Source organism: Puma concolor, chromosome E4 (assembly GCF_028749965.1).
Source record: "Puma concolor isolate L17-30 chromosome E4, mPumCon1.1.hap2, whole genome shotgun sequence".
Taxonomy (NCBI): domain Eukaryota; kingdom Metazoa; phylum Chordata; class Mammalia; order Carnivora; family Felidae; genus Puma; species Puma concolor.
In genome coordinates, this window is record NC_141683.1 from 45,172,317 (window position 1) to 45,190,153 (window position 17,837).

At 46.1% G+C, this 17,837-nt stretch overlaps 1 protein-coding gene across 2 annotated transcripts in view; it reads left to right on the plus strand.

The window, feature by feature from the left end:
- Positions 1-17,556, plus strand: part of LAMC2 (laminin subunit gamma 2) — a 58,005-nt gene extending 40,449 nt beyond the window's left edge. For both annotated transcript variants that reach the window (XM_086694171.1, XM_086694170.1), the window contains exons 11-24: positions 56-238; positions 962-1,207; positions 3,116-3,261; positions 4,195-4,351; positions 4,613-4,818; positions 5,829-5,908; positions 7,212-7,361; positions 7,839-7,983; positions 8,631-8,780; positions 9,290-9,404; positions 10,921-11,120; positions 13,055-13,213; positions 13,307-13,406; positions 15,808-17,556. In XM_086694171.1, the coding sequence (XP_086550297.1) occupies positions 56-238; positions 962-1,207; positions 3,116-3,261; positions 4,195-4,351; positions 4,613-4,818; positions 5,829-5,908; positions 7,212-7,361; positions 7,839-7,983; positions 8,631-8,780; positions 9,290-9,404; positions 10,921-11,120; positions 13,055-13,213; positions 13,307-13,406; positions 15,808-16,061 (2,291 nt within the window). In that variant the 3' untranslated portion in view covers positions 16,062-17,556. The remainder of the gene's footprint in view (positions 1-55; positions 239-961; positions 1,208-3,115; positions 3,262-4,194; positions 4,352-4,612; positions 4,819-5,828; positions 5,909-7,211; positions 7,362-7,838; positions 7,984-8,630; positions 8,781-9,289; positions 9,405-10,920; positions 11,121-13,054; positions 13,214-13,306; positions 13,407-15,807) is intronic.
- Positions 17,557-17,837: the final 281 nt, after the last annotated feature.

Below are 17,837 nucleotides of genomic sequence, written 5' to 3' on the forward strand. Positions count from 1 at the left end.
GTGTATTGTTTTACCCTGCTCATTTCTCTGCCCCTCCTTTCTTGCTCCCTCCCAGGAGATTGTTATTCAGGGGATGAAAATCTTGACATCGAATGTGCCGACTGCCCTATTGGTTTCTACAACGATCCACACGACCCCCGCAGCTGCAAGCCGTGCCCCTGCCGCAACGGGTTCAGCTGCTCCGTGATGCCCGAGACAGAGGAGGTGGTGTGCAATAACTGCCCCCACGGGGTCACCGGTAAGGCCCATGGCCTGCTTCCCTGTCCTGATGCCACAAATCCACATCAACAGCTGCTCTTCCAAAAAAATTCTGGGGAATTATAATTCCTTAGCGTTCACGTAAACGGGCTCATTCTAAAGAGAAGAATATGCCCGAGAGGTGAGGAAGGGCAGCGCATGGTCTTATATGGTATGTATGTGTGGCCAATGCTGTTTTAGGAGGTTTGTAATTAGGAGGCGAAGGCTGCAGAGGAAATATGTGGCTTCAGTTTTACAAGATGAACCGCAGTACAGAAGGGAAACTTAGTGGCATTTTAAATGCCACCTCTCTTGGGGCACCTGGCTGGCTCCGTCAGTAGAGCATGCAACTCTTGATCTTGGAGTTGTCGGTTTGAGCCCCATGTTGCGTGTAGAAGTTACTTTAAAAAAAATGTCACATTTGTCTGCTGGGCAGTCTGAAAGTTCATTCTTCAGCAACAGCCTCAGTGATGGTACTATAAATCTGACTTCCTCAACCATCTAGTTAATCGGCAGGAAGCCTCCTAGTAGGGCTGCTGTGTTCTAACATCTGGGACCACCATGGAATGGAAGAGCTGACCTCCTGCCCTGGGCACCTGCTCCTGCTATTGTTCTGGGGTCCAGGGTGGGAGACTCTTCCAGAGGGTGACTGGGACCCAGGCCCCTGTGCCTGTTCTTGCCATCGACAGATGACCACTCAGGCTCAGGCATTTGTTTCTTCCAGGTGCCCGCTGTGAGCTCTGTGCTGATGGCTACTTTGGGGACCCATTTGGGGAACATGGCCCAGTGAGGCCTTGTCAGCCCTGTCAGTGCAACAACAACGTGGATCCCAGTGCTTCCGGGAACTGCGACCGCCTGACAGGCAGGTGTCTGAAGTGCATCTACAACACAGCTGGTGTCCACTGTGACCGGTGCAAAGCAGGCTACTTTGGGGACCCTTTGGCTACCAACCCAGTGGACAAGTGTCGAGGTAAGACGGCATCCCTTGACAGATGGCGTGTGCATGTGCACACATGTAAGAACATACAAATCAGCTGGGCCAGCAGCAGGTAATAGGATGCTACTGTGGTTTCTCTGACCGACTGGCCCACGAACAGTTTGGACTTTTCACCGGTCAAAGGCCTTAAGACCCCTCAGCAGGGTTCTGGAAGACAGAGCTGGAGGGTGTCGAGTGGGTTAAAGCTGGGTGGGAGAAGTAGAGAAGGCCAGGCTTACATTCCTGAGTGGAAGAGGAGGTGCGAAGCGGCCAGGTTGTATGCCTGGTTCCAAGGCTGGCAGAGGAAGTGTTGGCAAAAGCCTCTCACAGGACAGCAAGAAAGGACCTGAGACTGAGCCTGAACACACGGAGGTGGCAAGGGGGGTGCTGTGAAGCAGTTTAAGAGACCCTCTCAGGAAGTCTGGGTAATTGATGTAGACAAAGGTAACAGTTTCAAGTTCTACTAAGGAGACCTGGCTTCAAAGCAGCAGCTATCTGGGAGCACTCCTTAGGGCTGCTTCAGATCAAAGCGCCAATGTGCACATGGGTCCTCTCGCTCGGCCCTTCTTTCCAGCCTCTGCACATGTCATATATTCAAGAAGTTCAGTTCTAGGGAGCTGGCCTGCCCCCACAGACCTACACTCAGTTGCAAAGGTCCCAGACCAGCCCTGATGCCCAGAATGCAGGGGCTTGTTTATCATAACAGAGCCACGAGGGCCTCTGGGGACCCAGATTGGAGGACTCCCAGTTCCTTGTAAGGTCTGCAGGGAGCCCAGCCCACAGAACCTCCACCCCTGAAAATGCCTAAGGATCTCTGTGCAACCTGAGGCTTCCACACAGGGGCAGAGATCCCACCTGCCCTAACCCCAACCCTGTGGGTTAGGAAGTACCCCATGATAGGAAGAGCCCACATGCCATTTTTGCAGTACTGAGTTCAAGTCTAGTTTTTTACCTATTGTATTACACTGGTTATGGCAGTTAATCTGAGCCTCAGCTTCTTCATATGGATGAATATTTAGCTCAAAGTGGTTGTAAATGGAAGAGCATATGAGAAAGTACACTGTAAACAGAATAACTCTAGCGATAAGGAGTTATTAAGAGACTTTACTGGCTTTAAACTATACATTTCTTCACTCAACTATCTTTTGTCAAATCCCTGCCAAGTATCCATATATGGAACTAGATGCTAGGGCATAGCAATGAATAGGTCAGTTCCAGCCCCCGAAGAGATCATATGCTAATAAGACAAAAATATGTAAGTAACAAGACACTTACATATGTGATATTATGTGCCAAGTATTTCATGAGTGTCATAGAGCAACCAAGAGAATCACTTTAACTCCCTTAGTGCACTAACTCACCCACTGTTCTATCCTCTGCTCCTAGAACAGTGTGGCACATAGGTGCTCAATCAGTATGCATGAATAAAGATACTTTTTTTTTTAACTGCATTTCCTACATCAAAGGCAGCAGAGCAAAAGGAAAAGAGCATTGCCTCTTTTCCAAGTTCTCATTCTGGCTTGCCATTTACTTGCCGTGTGACCTACAGATGACTCAACCTCTGAGCTCCTATTCTTCATCTATAAAATAAAGTGAGCTAGAGCACCTGCAGAATATCCAACAGCTTTACGACTTAACGGGAGGAAAAAAGCACCACCAGAAAGGATGCACTGTTGTAGTCCCTCTTTATCCACACGTTCACCAAACTTACTAGAGGATTCCCAAGCTCTATCTATACTGGAAATGTAGTTGGAGTCCCAGGCAAGAGAGGAATCTAGCACAGTGTGAACTGACCAGGGCAAAGAAGGATTCTTTGCCATTGGTGACTTGATCCTTTTACCTTTGCTATAACTCCAGTTTCTAGAATTAGCTTGATATGAATGCTTTGTCTTTTCTCTCTAGCTTGCAACTGCAACCCAATGGGCTCAGAGCCTGGGGAGTGCCGAAGTGATGGCAGCTGTGTTTGCAAGCCAGGGTATGGCGGCCTCACCTGTGAGCATGCAGCATTAACCAGCTGCCCAGCTTGCTATAATCAAGTGAAGATTCAGGTGTGCATGTTACCCAACTCTCACCCCCATAAGGACAGTCTAAGTGTCTACTGGGTGGGTCTGTCACAAATCTAGGACCCTCCTAGCCTCCTGGGGATGAGGGTGGGGATTACTATTTGTTGCTTTAAGAATTGCTATGTTAAAATGTAGTAATAGGTTTCAGATGCTCTTAAATAGACTTTTCAAAAGTACCCTTTTGCAGATACTGTCTCATTTGGTACACTTGATAACTTTGTGAATTTGCAAGAGAACGTATTCTGACATCCGTTTTCACTGAGCAAGTCTCAGGACATCTGCGACTTTTCAGTCGCATGGCCAAGTGGAGCCAAGAATCCCACCCTGAATTCCCTGTGAATTCAGTACTCTTTCCACTTATACCACTTTCTAGTTGGATTTGTAAGAGAGGTCCTTTGCAAAACAAAAATATATAGAAGATCCATGGAGTCTAGAAGGTGTCAAGACTGTTCATCAAAGAATGGCCTCCAGAAATTTCTTTCACATTCCAGAGAAGGACATGGATGTTAATTATTAGTTACTATTTCCTAGGGTGAAGGGCGGAGGCAGAGAAGGCCCAAACCCTGAAGATTAGAACAAATTCAACTTTTTTTTAAATTTATCAGTTTTACCTGCCCTCTATAGCACTTTTTTGTTCCAGACACTGTTCTAAGCCCTATACAGGTACTAACTTAGCCCAAATAACTAGGAGATATTTTATTATCCTCATTTAATGGATAAAAGTGACTTGCCTGAGGTCACACTCACAGCTAATAAATAGGGGGGCCAGGATTCAAACTTAGAGTCTAGGCTCTAGTCTAACTACTACCATGACCTGCCAAGCATTTCTGGGCTTTTAACTATTATCCCCCCTGAGTACCTGGTATTGGACGGTGATCTCCACCTTCTGTTCTGATCTTCTTTCCTATGTGGTTTCAGATGGACCAGTTTAGGCAGCAGCTCCAGAGCCTGGAGGCCCTGGTTTCAAGGGCTCAGAGTGGTGGTGGAGCAGTGCCCAGCACGGAGCTGGAAGGCAGGATGCGGCAAGCTGAGCAGACCCTTCAGGACATTCTGAGAGAAGCCCAGATTTCAGAAGGTGATGAAGGCCGATTTCCATAATCTCCTGTGGGTATCAGTTGAGCAGGTGTCTCTGCCCAGCACTTGCAGAGAGGAGGACTATCCTGGACTCTCCCGAGACCTGAATGATGGCAATGAAAGCAGTTCCGTGCATTCATTCATTTACTGGGTTTTTACCATTTTGCCCTAAGCCAGTCAAAGTAACTTTTTCAACCCTCCACGTTGGATTACCCTGTGCTGATTGTGAAAGTTCTCATCCTTCTTTTCCTTACTGTACCAGGTGCTATTAGATCTCTCAATCTCCAGCTGGCCAAGGCAAGGAGTGAAGAGAAAAGCTACCTGAGCCGCCTGGATGACCTCAAGAGGGCCGTGGAAAGAATTCGGGCCCTGGGCAGTCAGTATCAGAACCGAGTTCAAGATACTCACAGGCTGGTCACGCAGATGCGCCTGAGCCTGGAGGAAAGCGAGGCCTCCCTGAGAAACACTGTAGGTGTTGCTGGGATAGGGTACTGAAGATCCCCGCTCTATCGGGAGACCCCCCTGCAGACTTTCCGTCTCTCCCATTTTTAGGTCCGCCTGACAGGTAGCTGGACTTTTTCTGGAAACAGGCACAACTATTCGTGTTGTTTGGCTTCTTGGAATTCCCGGTTTTACTGCATTTGTGTTCTTCCTAGCTCGTTTCTCACTAACCGTACCCCTCTTGTTGGCTCTCTTCTCCCTTCTCACTACACACCTCCCTAAGCTGCCAGCGGGCAGGATTTAGTTTTGTTCATATTTGCATTACCAGCCCGCAGCATAGTGTGTGGCTGTGATAAATGTTTGATGCATGAATGAATAAAGAGGAAAGGTGGGAAGGAAGGAAGGAATCTCTGAAGACAGGATTCTGAAAAGGGGGGGCGGGGGGGGAGTGTTGCCAGTATGATTTTCTTAATGCTGTAGTTTTTAGGGTGGTAGGGGGGGCGGGGGGGAGTGTTGCCAGTATGATTTTCTTAATGCTGTAGTTTTTAGGGTGGTAGGAGGGAGAGATTTGAATGAGCCCTCTCCTCTCAATGCAGAGGACAATGGTGACAATAAGTGGGTGAAAGATGAATAAAGGAGATTGCAAGACCATCATATGCTGAGGAAAGGATTTAAAAAATCCATATTGATTTTTTTCATTACAAAAATATTTTGTAGAAAATAGAAAATAATCCTCTGATGCCATTAATAACCACCACTGAAACTTGGTATATAGTCTATCGACCTTAAATACATATGAAAATACATATTAACATGAATATATTTTTACATGCATCAGTATCTGTATACAGGGTTTTTTGGTCTTGGATTTCTACTTTATTCTTATTTTTAGTGTAATAATTATGGTGACTAGGGACTCCTGACATCAGGGTGTAGAATGTTGTGTGGCTAATAACAAGTTCTAACAGGACAGATGCATAAACCCGCTTAGGTTTCAGGGCCGAGTGCAAAGTCTTAACCAAGTCTCCTTTTTTCAGAACATTCCTCCCTCAGAGCACTACGTGGGGCCAAATGGTTTTCAAAGCCTGGCTCAGGAGGCCACAAGATTGGCAGACAGGTGAGCAGACCCCCTGCTTCAGGCTGCCTCTGCAAGGCCAGACTCGAGCAAGACTGTAGAATCCTCAGGGGGCACCTGGTGGCTCAGTCGGTTAAGCATCTTCCACTCGGGTCACGATCTCGTGGTTTGGGAGTTTGAGCCCGTGTCGGGCTCTGTGCTGATTGCTCAAAGCCTAGACCCTGCTTTGGATTCTGTCTCCTCTCTCTGCTCCTCTATCACTCTCTCTCAAAAACAAACATTAAAAAATAAAAAGCCTTATAAAGACTGTAGAATCCTCAGGACCTAAGCGACATATTCGATGCCTCCAGCCTCCTTTGCAGCCATTTCCTTGCCTTGGGGCCATTTTTTTAAACCTCTTGGCTTTTAGTGTATGTAGGTGGCCACTGGGCCACGGTCGTTTGGCAAGTGTTGCGGGTGGAGGTGTTTTTTACCACAGATTTTTCTGACTCACAGTATGGCTTTGGTGTGTGTGTCAGAGGGGATTTTTTTTTTGGTCCGTGAAATGAAATCAGCCTTTGGAAGAGAACGCTCTGCAGCTTTGAGGGACTCCCAGGCTCCCACCTCGAGCCTGGGAACAAGTAGCAACGAGTTGTTCACTAGCCTGTGGGGGCCAGGGCTGTAGACGGGGAGCCTCCTCCCAAAAACCGGCTCTGCAGGGCCCCAGTGGTACCAGGCGGCTCCCTAGTCCTAGCCCGACTAAATCCTACCACCCTGGTGAAGTGGTTTGCTCTTAGCAAGAGTGCTCAGCACGGTGGCAAGGCTCAGTTAATCCAGATGGAATTCAGCCAGTGAAGGGGGCCGATTTGTGTTTTTGTAGCATGAGCTGCCTCGAGTTTGTTTCTCCTTTTTTAAAATCACTTTCTAAGCCTGTGGGGGACTTTTACGGACAGGCTCTGCCCCCTTCTGGAGGAGGGTCCAATGTCGAGTGGCAGCAAGAGTACGGGGGTGTGGGTTCTGGATGAAATCAGACCTAGGCGTTTCTTGCGGCACAGAACAGCTTATAAACGCAGTGTTTTATCCGCCCGTCCTCGCCCCCCCCCCCCCCCGGACTGCTCGCACCCGTCTCCACGCCCCGCTCCCCCTGGTTCCACCATGAACGGAAAAAATCAGCAGCCACGGTCTAAGATGTGGGCTCCATCTCCAGAACACCTACAGATCCCCTCATTCCGACTAACCTGGATCGATGACGTCTGGCGTTTCTAGCCAAACTAGCTCCTTTACTCCTCTCCCTTCATTCAAGTAGGACACCTGAAGGAGGCCCTGTGCTATGAAAACTCAGATTCTTTGTTTTCAATCCTTTCAGCCATGCTGCGTCAGCCGGTAACATGGAGCGGCTGGTGAGGGAAACCGAGGACTACTCCAAACAAGCGCTGTCGCTGGCACGCAAGGCTCAGCGGGAAGGAGGTGGAAGGGGCAGCCTGGAGGGCTCTGCGGTGCAAGGCCTTATGGGAAAGTAGGTTTCAACGGGTCCTCACACGGGTCAAGATAATCTGCATCCTTCTGTGGTGTGGTGCAAACCACGTGAGGGGCACATCATGTTTCGTTAGCAAATAATGCTAAAGGACAAGGGGAGTGTGTTGATTTGGGGGAAAGGACATGCCTTTACGGCTGGAAGAAAAGGGTGATTAAGTAAAATTTGTGTTTTGAGAGACTGCAGTACTTGCGGGAAGTTGTGGTTGAAGGATGTGAGTAAACCCATCTGGTGGCATGGAATGTAGAAATGTTATCAACGAGTGGGAAACTCGGGCTGAATTCTGATTTAATCTGTATAAACTTCAAGGTTTATGTTTAGATCATGGAGAGGGACACATCTGGCACATAACCTCATTTGGTTCTTCCGGTAACTCCAACGTCCATACTTTTTACACGACAGGATGAATGTTTGCTTTTAATAAGGGATTCCTCAAAGTTCTTTCTCCCCACCCTGCAGGTTGGAGAAAACCAAGTCCCTGGCCCAGCAGCTGTCTGGGGAGGCCACTCAAGCTGACATTGAGGCAGACAGGTCTTATCAGCATAGCCTTCGCCTTCTCAATTCCGTGTCTCAGCTTCAGGGAGTCAGTGATCAGTCTTTTCAGGTGAGGGCATGTACTGATGTGCTTGGTGGACAGAAGGGCCATAGTGCTTGCTTCTTCTGGGGTTCCATAATCTCAAATCATTCAGCTTTCCCTCCATATGGACCTTTCTTGCATTGTATTAGGGAGTGTATTTATTTTCTTAACTATTTCCTTGTTCTTAAACCCTAGTCTGCCTCTGAAAAAGCCTTAGCCCACATCCTGAAGCTGCTGGCTGATAAGAATTTTAGGTCTCTTCCTTTGTTTTGGGGACTACTGAAACCTGTGGGAAGTTACCATGGATGAAGCTTGGTCTTTACATTTGGGTCCAAACCATAGTACATCTCTATGTACTGCCATTCAGAAGCCTTTTGTTCTTCTCAGAAGTTTTACGTTGTTTCTGTCATCAATTCCTTTAACTGTCACATAGTTAAAGATTCAGCTTTCTACCTATGCAAAAAGCACTCACCATGATTCCTACAACATTTTCATGCATATGTAAACATGTAAATTTTAAGAGACAAAACTTGTCTGATGCTGCTATCATTAGATATATTGCTTCGTTTCTGTTAGATTTTGCAGTTATTCTCAAACAATGATGCCAGCTCCTAAGGCAGCTGGTGTGGTGACTGATAGGCCGAAAGTCAGACTCCATTTCTTTGGGCTTATAGGTAGAAGCAAAAAGGATCAGACAAAAAGCAGATTCTCTCTCAGGCCTGGTGACTAGACGTATGGAGGAGTTCAAGCACATGCAAAGCAATCTGGGAAACTGGGAAGAAGAAACCCAGCAGCTCTTACAGAACGGAAAGAATGGGAGACAGGTATCCTTTTGTTAATTCATTCAACAACCAGGTAATGGATGCCTACTAAGAGAATAAGTATGGCAAGAGGAACCACAGAAAACTCTGAAGGTCATGGTATCTTATAGATGGAGTAACAGACAACTTGATAGAATTCATTTCCACCCACTGGATCAGCCCTCAAACCTAGGAATTGGACTCAGGCCTGAGTTCAATTTTGGTCCAGCTTGTTCTACTAGCTTGGCTTTAGGAAGTATCCAGAGTAGAAGATTATGATTTGCAAAACTGTACTTGTCCTTGATGGTAGACTAGAATTTGTGACTGTTCTCTATATGGGATTTGTCGTTAGGTTATAAAGCTCGCTCTGTCCCAGATTGTGGAGGGCTTTGCAACAACACCCCTAAGACTTCCTGGTGAATCGCAGCACTCTGTCGTCATGAAGTGTGCCCGGGTGATTCTGCTGTTCTGCCAGGAATACTCTTCCTCAGTGTAGGTTACGTTTACTGTAATCTTATTCTGCCTCTTTACAGAAATCAGATCAGCTGCTTTCCCGTGCCAACCTCGCTAAAAGCAGAGCCCAAGAAGCACTAAGTATGGGCAATTCCACTTTTTATGAAGTTGAGAACATCTTGAAGAATCTCAGAGGTAAGTACCTCATGGGTCAGGTCACTTGACTAGGTTAAAGGTAGAACCATGACTTTATCTCGAATCCATATGTAGCTCTCTAAATGATAGATACGTTGGGATATTAACAGACATTTAATAAACATCTTTCTTAGAAAGTATTAATATTGGATGTAGCAGAAAGAATTTAGCTTGATGTCCGAAGGCTTGAGTTCTGAATTTTGCTGGGCTGACTGCAGGCAAAGTCACAGCCTTTGCAGACCCTAAGGTCTTCTCTTTTAAAGAGAAAAGGTTGAATTAAGTGATCTCTAAGGTCCTTTCACAGATCCAGCATCCTACTACCACAGATATTTTTCCTTTTTTTTCGTAGCCTGGCTGGTTCCAATGTAGTATTAACGGCACCTGGATGGCTCAGCATTAGGGGCACCTGGGTGGCTTAAGGGTCCGACTTCAGCTAGGATCATGATCTCACTGTGGGTTTGAGACCCGCCTTGGGCTCTGTGCTGACAGCTCAGAGCCCGGAGCCTGCTTTGGATTCTGTCTTCCTCCCACTCTGCCCCTCCCTAGCTGGTGCTCTCTCAAAAATAAACATTAAAGGTTTTTTTTTTAAGTGTAGAATCAACGTGGTTGTTTTGTGGTGATAGAGCAAGCTTTGTCACAACATCTAGATCCCAGGAAATTTGTGTTTGTGCCTTGTAGAGGTTTTAGGATTTCAGGTTTCTTTACTAACTTACAAAAAGAAAACATTCCTAGAGTCTTGGGATTTTCCTCACAGAAAGAGCCTCTACTCCCTCTATCCAGCCTCTAACTATCCTCATTGGTAGCTTAGGTTTAAGGCTCTGGCTTGAAACTTTGGGCTTCAAAGATTCCACCTGCTTTCTAGGTGCCTGCATGGCTCAAACATCTGACTTGAGCCCAGGTCATGATCTCAGTTTGTGGGTTCGAGCCCCACGTCAGGCTCTCTGCTCGAGCTCAGAGCCCTCTTTGGATCCTTGTCTCCCTTTCTGCCCCTCCTCCACTCATGCTTGAGTGCTCGCTCTCAAAAATAAATGTTAAAGATTCTACCTGTTTTTTACCTACTTTAGGGTCTTAATACTTTTGCAGTGGTGGGGACCAAGTACAGGCTGATTGTCAGCTTTTCTAAGAACTTGATTATGGCTCTTTCAATGGGTCCTTTAAGATACTTTCTGCTAGATAAGGAGCCACAACTTCCCCTGCTTTTGCCCCCAGGCAGTAATAACACTCTTCCTAGAATTTTTCATGAAAACTTTAGCCCCATTCACCTTCATTTGTAAGCTTTATGAGCCATTAAAAACACTTTTTGAGGTTTTGAGTTCTTAGAGTGCAAGCAGGGGAGGGATAGAGAGAGAGGTAGACACAGAATCTGAGCTGTCAGCCCAGAGCCTGCCTCGGGGCTAAAACTCACGAACTGTGAGACCATGACCTGAGCCGAGGTCGGACGCTCAACCCACTGAGCCACCCAGGTGCCCCTAGAAGTCACTTTTTATCTTCACGGCAATATTTTCTTGCCTTTCAGAGTTTGACTTGCAGGTTGAAGACAGAAAAGCAGAAGCCGAAGAGGCCATGAAGAGACTCTCGTATATCAGCCAGAAGGTTGCAAGCGCTAGTGACAAGACTAAACAGGCAGAAGCAGCCCTGGGCGGTGCTGCTGCCGATGCCCAGAGGGCAAAGACCGCAGCCAGGGAGGCCCTGGAGATCACGGACAAGATAGAACAGGTAAACTGAAGTCGAAGTGTAGGCTGGCATTAGAAGTCCCAAACGCAAGAGCGGCGTAGGAAGCCAGAGAGAGATAGAGCGAGAGCGCGCAGCAGGCTCACTTTTGATCCCTACAACTTAAAGCCCCGTTGGGGCCTATAGCAGCCCCAGATCCACACAGGTACCTATCACAGACTAAGACTCTGGAGTACTCCCTAGCTGCAAGAGAACAAAGGCAGAATTGAACATGAGAGAAACTAACGCCTGGGAGGAGGCAAGAGACCCGCACAGGGCTTCTGTCTCCGTATTTATGGAGCTCCCGAGATACTACCCACGTGGTGAACGTGAAGAAAACAACACCTTACACGTGTGAATGAGGAAAAACAATCAAACAGTAATCATTAACTTGTGGGTGTAGGAAGCAAAGGGTGGGGGGGGGGGGGGTAAGTGGTGTTTGTGATCGAGATACATCAGTATATTGGCATCAGTTGGAAGGTAATTTCCTGCAGGTGATATAACAAGTTACTTGTGATCCCATTACAATACCTCGCTGGCTAACCTCGGGCGTTTTCGCCACGTGGCAGTGGCTTTCCGCCCTAAGCTTTCTTCTAACCCGTTTATGTAAGTAGAACCTGTCTCCCCACGGGTGCCTCTTTTTGTTGATTGATTCACAAGGCTGTCTCTGAAAGCTGCAGGCTTCATTTGCAGCTCCCATTTTGGAGAATACCATGAGCAGAGCCATCCAAGATATATGTATATATACTTTTATCAACTATTGTATTAGCTTCCTAGAGCTGCTATATGAAGTACCACAGACTAGGTGGCTTAAAATAACTGAAATTTATTCTCTCACCATTCTGGAGGCTAGAAGTCAGAAATCAATCTTAAGTCATTGAATCTGCAACAACCCTATTTCCAAATCAGGTCACATTCTGAGATACTGGGGGTCAGGACACCAACATATCTTTTTGGAGGACACAGTTCAACCCCACTGGATGACAGTTCAACAACTATCATCGATGTTTGATTCAAGATTATGAAATTCTGGAGTTCTGCATCCCTTATCTCTATTTTCTATGTCTAAGCACCACATATCCTTTTTTCCCCCCTCCCACAATGTACCAGCACTGTGCTTGGTGCTGGGGATATGGAGATGAGAAAGAGCCAGTCCTTCTCTTCAAGGAGCACTTGGTGCAATGGGGAGAGACAGACTAGTTACACCACAACCCACATGTTAAATGCTATCGTAGGAGCTTTGCTTTCTCGGCTGGAAGAGAGCTTCTTATGTCTCATTTAAGCATGACTTCTAAAAAGCTTCTGCAGCTCTAGAAAGCCCAAAGGGAACTTTTAGTATCTGGACTATTTGACCACTTGGTAATTTGCAAGAATAATTTCTAATTGTAAGTCCCTTGAGGGGAGAGACCAGTTTCATGTGCCTCTCTTTGTATAGCTTCTAGCACACAGATAACTGCAATTTGATGCTTAACAGCTTATTGATAAAGGTACTGATGAACTTTGTTCTAATAGAAACAAAAGCACAGCTGTAGCCCATTCATTCTCTGCACCTCAAACTCAACTGTCTCAGGGATCCTAGTAAAATCACTCAAAAGTCTGTGGCAGCAAAGAACTATGACAGGAAATGATGTGAATTTCTCACCCTCTGAGTTTTCCCAAATAGTTTTTTATTGCGTTCACTTTTTGGTGAACATTGACTTGACAGGGAACCAGTGTTTCACTTCTGACCCTCCTAGGACCTACAGCCAGACCCTCAAAGTAACTTGTTTCAAGCAGAGCTTGGGAAAGGGTGTGTCTGCAAGTCTGACTGTCCCGTTGTTCATCCAACTCACTCCATCAGGGCCTGGCTGCAGCTGTGTTTTTTCCGTATTTGTTTCTGGGATGTTTTTGTGCCTCACCCCTATATCTCCTCCCGTCCCTGGCTCCCTTTCTTCTCCCAGGAGATAGGGAGTCTGAACTTGGAAGCCAACGTGACAGCAGATGGAGCCTTGGCCATGGAGAAGGGACTAGCCATTCTGAAGAGCGAGATGAGGGAAGTGGAAGGAGAGCTGGCAAGGAAGGAGCAAGAATTTGACCTGGATATGGACACAGTACAGATGGTCAGTTTCCATCGTTTTCCATGGGAGATCCCTTTAAACTTGCTAATGTGAGAGACACCCTTTCAATACTGGTTTGTATTTCTTTTTCTCCAGGTAATTACAGAAGCCCAAAGAGTTGATAACAGAGCCAAGAATGCTGGAGCTACGATCCAAGACACCCTCAACACGTTGGACAGCATCTTAGATCTAATGGGTATGTGGAGTATCCACAATCTTCCAGCCCCATGCTTCAGGGCTTTGCCCAGAAAATTAGCTAGACCTAGCCCTGATGAATGGAAGTCTGATACCCTTAAAGGGTATTTGCTTTGTTTCCACACCCAGAGACTTTGGGCTTTACATGACTTTACATCTTCTGGACTCTATTTTAACGTCTGTAAGATGGGTCATTGAGTACCTATTGCCCTTGGAGGTGAAAATCTGTAGGTCAAAGATCTGGGTGTCTTTAGAGAAGGTGTATTGAGGCTCAGAGAGGTTAATCATGTCCCTCAGATCACATAGTAAATTGTGGAGGCAGTATATTCAACCTTCACAGCTAAAGAGAAGACTGGACAGTTTGACAGTCCTGCTAAGGGTTCTGGCCTTCATCCTGAGCAGCTAGTGGACAATTTAAAGCAGAGTAATAACATCATCACTGTATATTTCAGAAAGATCACTGAGTGGAGTGCAGGAGTGAGTGGAGGAGAGCTTGGAGGTGGGTTAGACAAAAGGCAGAGTGAGACCATTTTGGAAATGGTGGAAGGAGTTGAGGAGGGAGGTGGCCAAGCCTGAACTCTGATACAATAGTGGTAGTAGTAGTGAGTGGGGGAGATTCTCCCAGACTGTGAAGTCAAGAGTCACTTGCTGATTCTACTGTTTGTCCCTCCCAACCCACAGTTATACCTTGATATAAGCGGGAACTTGACCTGCCTGATTGATAGCCCGGAAGAAATGTAAAGATAGTAGGGACAAGAGATACTGCAAAATTTTCGGATAAAATAGATTTAATGGCACAGTTTGGCAACAATTCAGATTTGCCCACAGTATCCCTCCCCCTGATATCGAACCCTCATTTGGCCTGATTTGTCAGGGGCTGCAGCAGATAGGGGACGAGGGATTTGATCATGGATTCCAGCCACATTCAGGGAAAGGTTTGGTTTTACCTTTTCAATTCGGTAGGACAACTCTAAAATCTGATTTTTCTGTGGAGTACCATCCTCACCCTGGCAGATCAATGTTGCCTGTGTTGTTATACTAATGAGTCTGCTTTGTAGTCCCATTAGCTCCAAAGAGTAAATACCCTCTGAGGGTGAAAAAAACACAAAACCCAGTTCCCCAGTGGAGATACAAGCAGCTTTGTTTAGTGTCCTGAAAAAGGTAATGCAACAAACAGGGCCCTTCAAGAGAAAATGAGAGCGTTTTACCAGGTGCCAGGCACCATGCCAGGTGTTCTCTGGTCATTTAAGCCTTTTTGAGGTCCTGTGAGGCAGGTTTTATTATTTTTATTATTTTATTTCACAGAGGAATAAACTGAGGCTCAGAGAGGTTGATAAGTCCCACAGATCACATAGTAAACTGTGGAGGTGGGATTTGAACTGAGGACTCTTTGATTCCAAGGCTCCTGCCCTTTTTGAGCAGATCGTCCTGCCTCTCCAAGGACATGGTTATTTTGTTCCCAAGCTTATTTAACTTTCCCAGCATGTCATAGAACCCGGAATTCTGGAATTCTCCCCTGCTCTGAGGTGAAGGTCTGATCTACCAGATATACATTTTTGTTAGGGTGTTGTTTCTCCTGTTTACTCTCTGGAGTCCGGGAACAGTAACAGCTTAATCTCTAGGTGTAATAAACTCAGGCAGTCAAATGCTCACACCACGGCTCAGATATGTGAGGCAACCTGACCTTGAGTTTGAATTGACCAAAGGCCACTCAAACCCTTTCCACATTAAATAGGTTTGGCCAGGTGCCCTTCCTGCTGACATTAGTTTTAGATTATTTATGGGTGAAACATACCTCAACAAATATGACTACATTTAATATTGGAAATAAACGAATAACTAGCCAGATTCCCACTGTTTCAGGCTAGAATGATAGCTTACATCACCTCCTAACAGCTGGAATCTATCCCCGAAATGTCAAAGCATACCTTGGCCTCTTTAAACCCCAAACCCAGCCAGTTTCTAAAGGTCTTCTAATGGAAAACAGCAAGATATTTCCCAAGGTTAGTTCAGTAAACATAATTTGGAGTTGATTCTGATCCTAGGGTGAGCCGTGTTGGGCAGACACCTTGGACAGTACTCAGTCTCCTATGGCCTTCAGCCTTCGTCTTTTCAGAGCGTGAACTTGGCCCTAAAGTGAAAGAAATCCAAGCTTCATATTGCTTAACTATAGAGTTCAGAGGCTTGAACTGGGCTGTTCATAACTAGTAACTAGGCTAGAGCTCTCAGAATATTTTCTATATTATTCCCAATGTGAAATAAGCCTTTTAAAGGCATGGCATACCATTTTCTCTGGGCAGGTGGAAACAGGTTTTAGTTAAGGGTGTAGAAGGCCCTTGTGTGTTCAAGGAGATCTAATCACAGGTCTTCTATATTAACTCCTTTCTCATTCCCTGAAATAGACCAGCCTGGCAGTGTGGATGAAGAGGGACTGATCTTACTGGAGCAGAAACTCTTCCGAGCCAAGACTCAGATCAACAGCCAGCTGCGGCCCTTGGTGTCAGAGCTGGAAGATCGAGCACGTCGGCAGCAGCGCCACCTTCGTTTGCTGGAGACGAGCATCGACGGGATTCTGGCTGATGTGAAGAACCTGGAGAACATCAGGGACAACCTGCCGCCAGGCTGCTATAATACACAGGCTCTTGAGCAACAGTGAATCTGCCATAGAGATTTCTCAGCTGAGGTTCTTGGGATACAGACCTCAGGAGCCATCTCGTGTGGTTGGGGTGGGATGGAGACACTTGAGCATGTTGAATGGGTATGCTCAGGTCAACTGAACCTGATCCCATCCCTGAGACCTTGGCCAGATAAATGTCTTATCGCACCAGTGTGACACTACTTGCTTCCTGATGCTGGGCAGTGAGGCAAATAGCACTGGGTGTGAGACTGGTCAAGGGCCTAGACCCCAAAGGGTAGACTGGATGGAAGGGCAAGCTGCATGGGCAGGTGTTTGCCTTGGGATAGTCACACACTGAGTCCTGGAGTATGGACAGTGTATGGAGTATGGAGTATGCTGCTGGGCTATAGTCAGCTTATTCTTTGAATAATATGACCAAAGGAGAAATATTTTTACTTTGCCCACCCATACAGTTCTCCCTAATGTCTGAACAGAGAGTGAAGTCCAGTCACACTGTGGCCAGTGAAATACTATTACCTTGTAGTGTCCAATTACAGGCTTCTCATTGACCAGAGTTCCTCCCACTTACCACCCAGTTTGTCAACGTGTCGTCCACTTTCAAGCTGGGAGAAATGAGCAGTGGTGGAGTGAGAGGCTGTAAGGCTGGTCCATTTGGAGCAATGGTGCCTGTTTGGGTCCTGCCACCTTCAGTTTCTTCTGGGGCCTAGAAGTGCCATCCTTTCTCCAGTGACGCCATGGCAACTTAGAGACTACTTTTTTATTAAAGCACTTCTGACCAGCAAAGCAAACACTGGGAAAGTATTTACTTTTGGGTTTCAAAGTGATAGAAAAATGTAGCTTGAGCATTGAAAGAACTACAATTATCTAGAAGATTTGTTAGTCCTAATTCAATCCCACTTTTCAAACACTAAAAATTATGTGTGTCTACGTGTTTTATTTTCTCATTCCCTCTCCCTGTAGCAGAGAATGTTTCTACTCACACTTGAGCTGGGTAGGCTCCATCCTTCATCCTTCCATCCATCCATCCCTCCATCCATCCATCCTTACAACATATATTTATTGAGTACCTACTGTGTGTCAGGGGCTGGGGTACAGTGGTGACGTAGTCTCTGCCCTCACAGAGTTGATTGTCTAGTAAGGAAGACAAACATTAAAAAAAATATATTTAAAATTACAACTCTTGTTCATCACAAGTAGTTTTTATTGCAATAACCCCTTGGTTGGCAACCTCATTTCTCAACAGAACATGTTGCAAGACACTCCCATGGGGGCACTTGGGTTTGGCAAAGCTGGGATGGGTCTGGGTTGTGCACACTGCTTTGCATTCCAGCCATCACTCCTCCCCTTTCCACATCTGATTGCAACAGACTGTTGAGTCATTATGACACCCCTGGGAATTGCTGGAAAATCCAGAGACACTTCCACCTCGGCTTGGAAGACATTGGTGCAGCCTTGCCTCTATAGCTCCTTGGCTTTTCATGGATGTGTTTTTAAATAAAGAACAATTCTTAGATGCCTGTAGTCAGTTTCTAATTTGTCAAACTCTAAGCCTAAGATGGAGGAACCAAAACAATAGAAACCAAAATGTCACAGAGCAGTGGGTCCTAGAGTTTGTATTTTTCTGAACATCTTGTTTTGCCATTTCCACCCATGAGAGCACTTTATGAGAGTTAATTGGTGCTGTCTCCTAAGCATAAAGAAGGACTTATTTCTGGAACAACCTGAGCAGAGTGGGGTTATAATTAATATTTTTGCCTTTCTTCCTTTGGCTATGAAATTAAGGTAAAATCAATA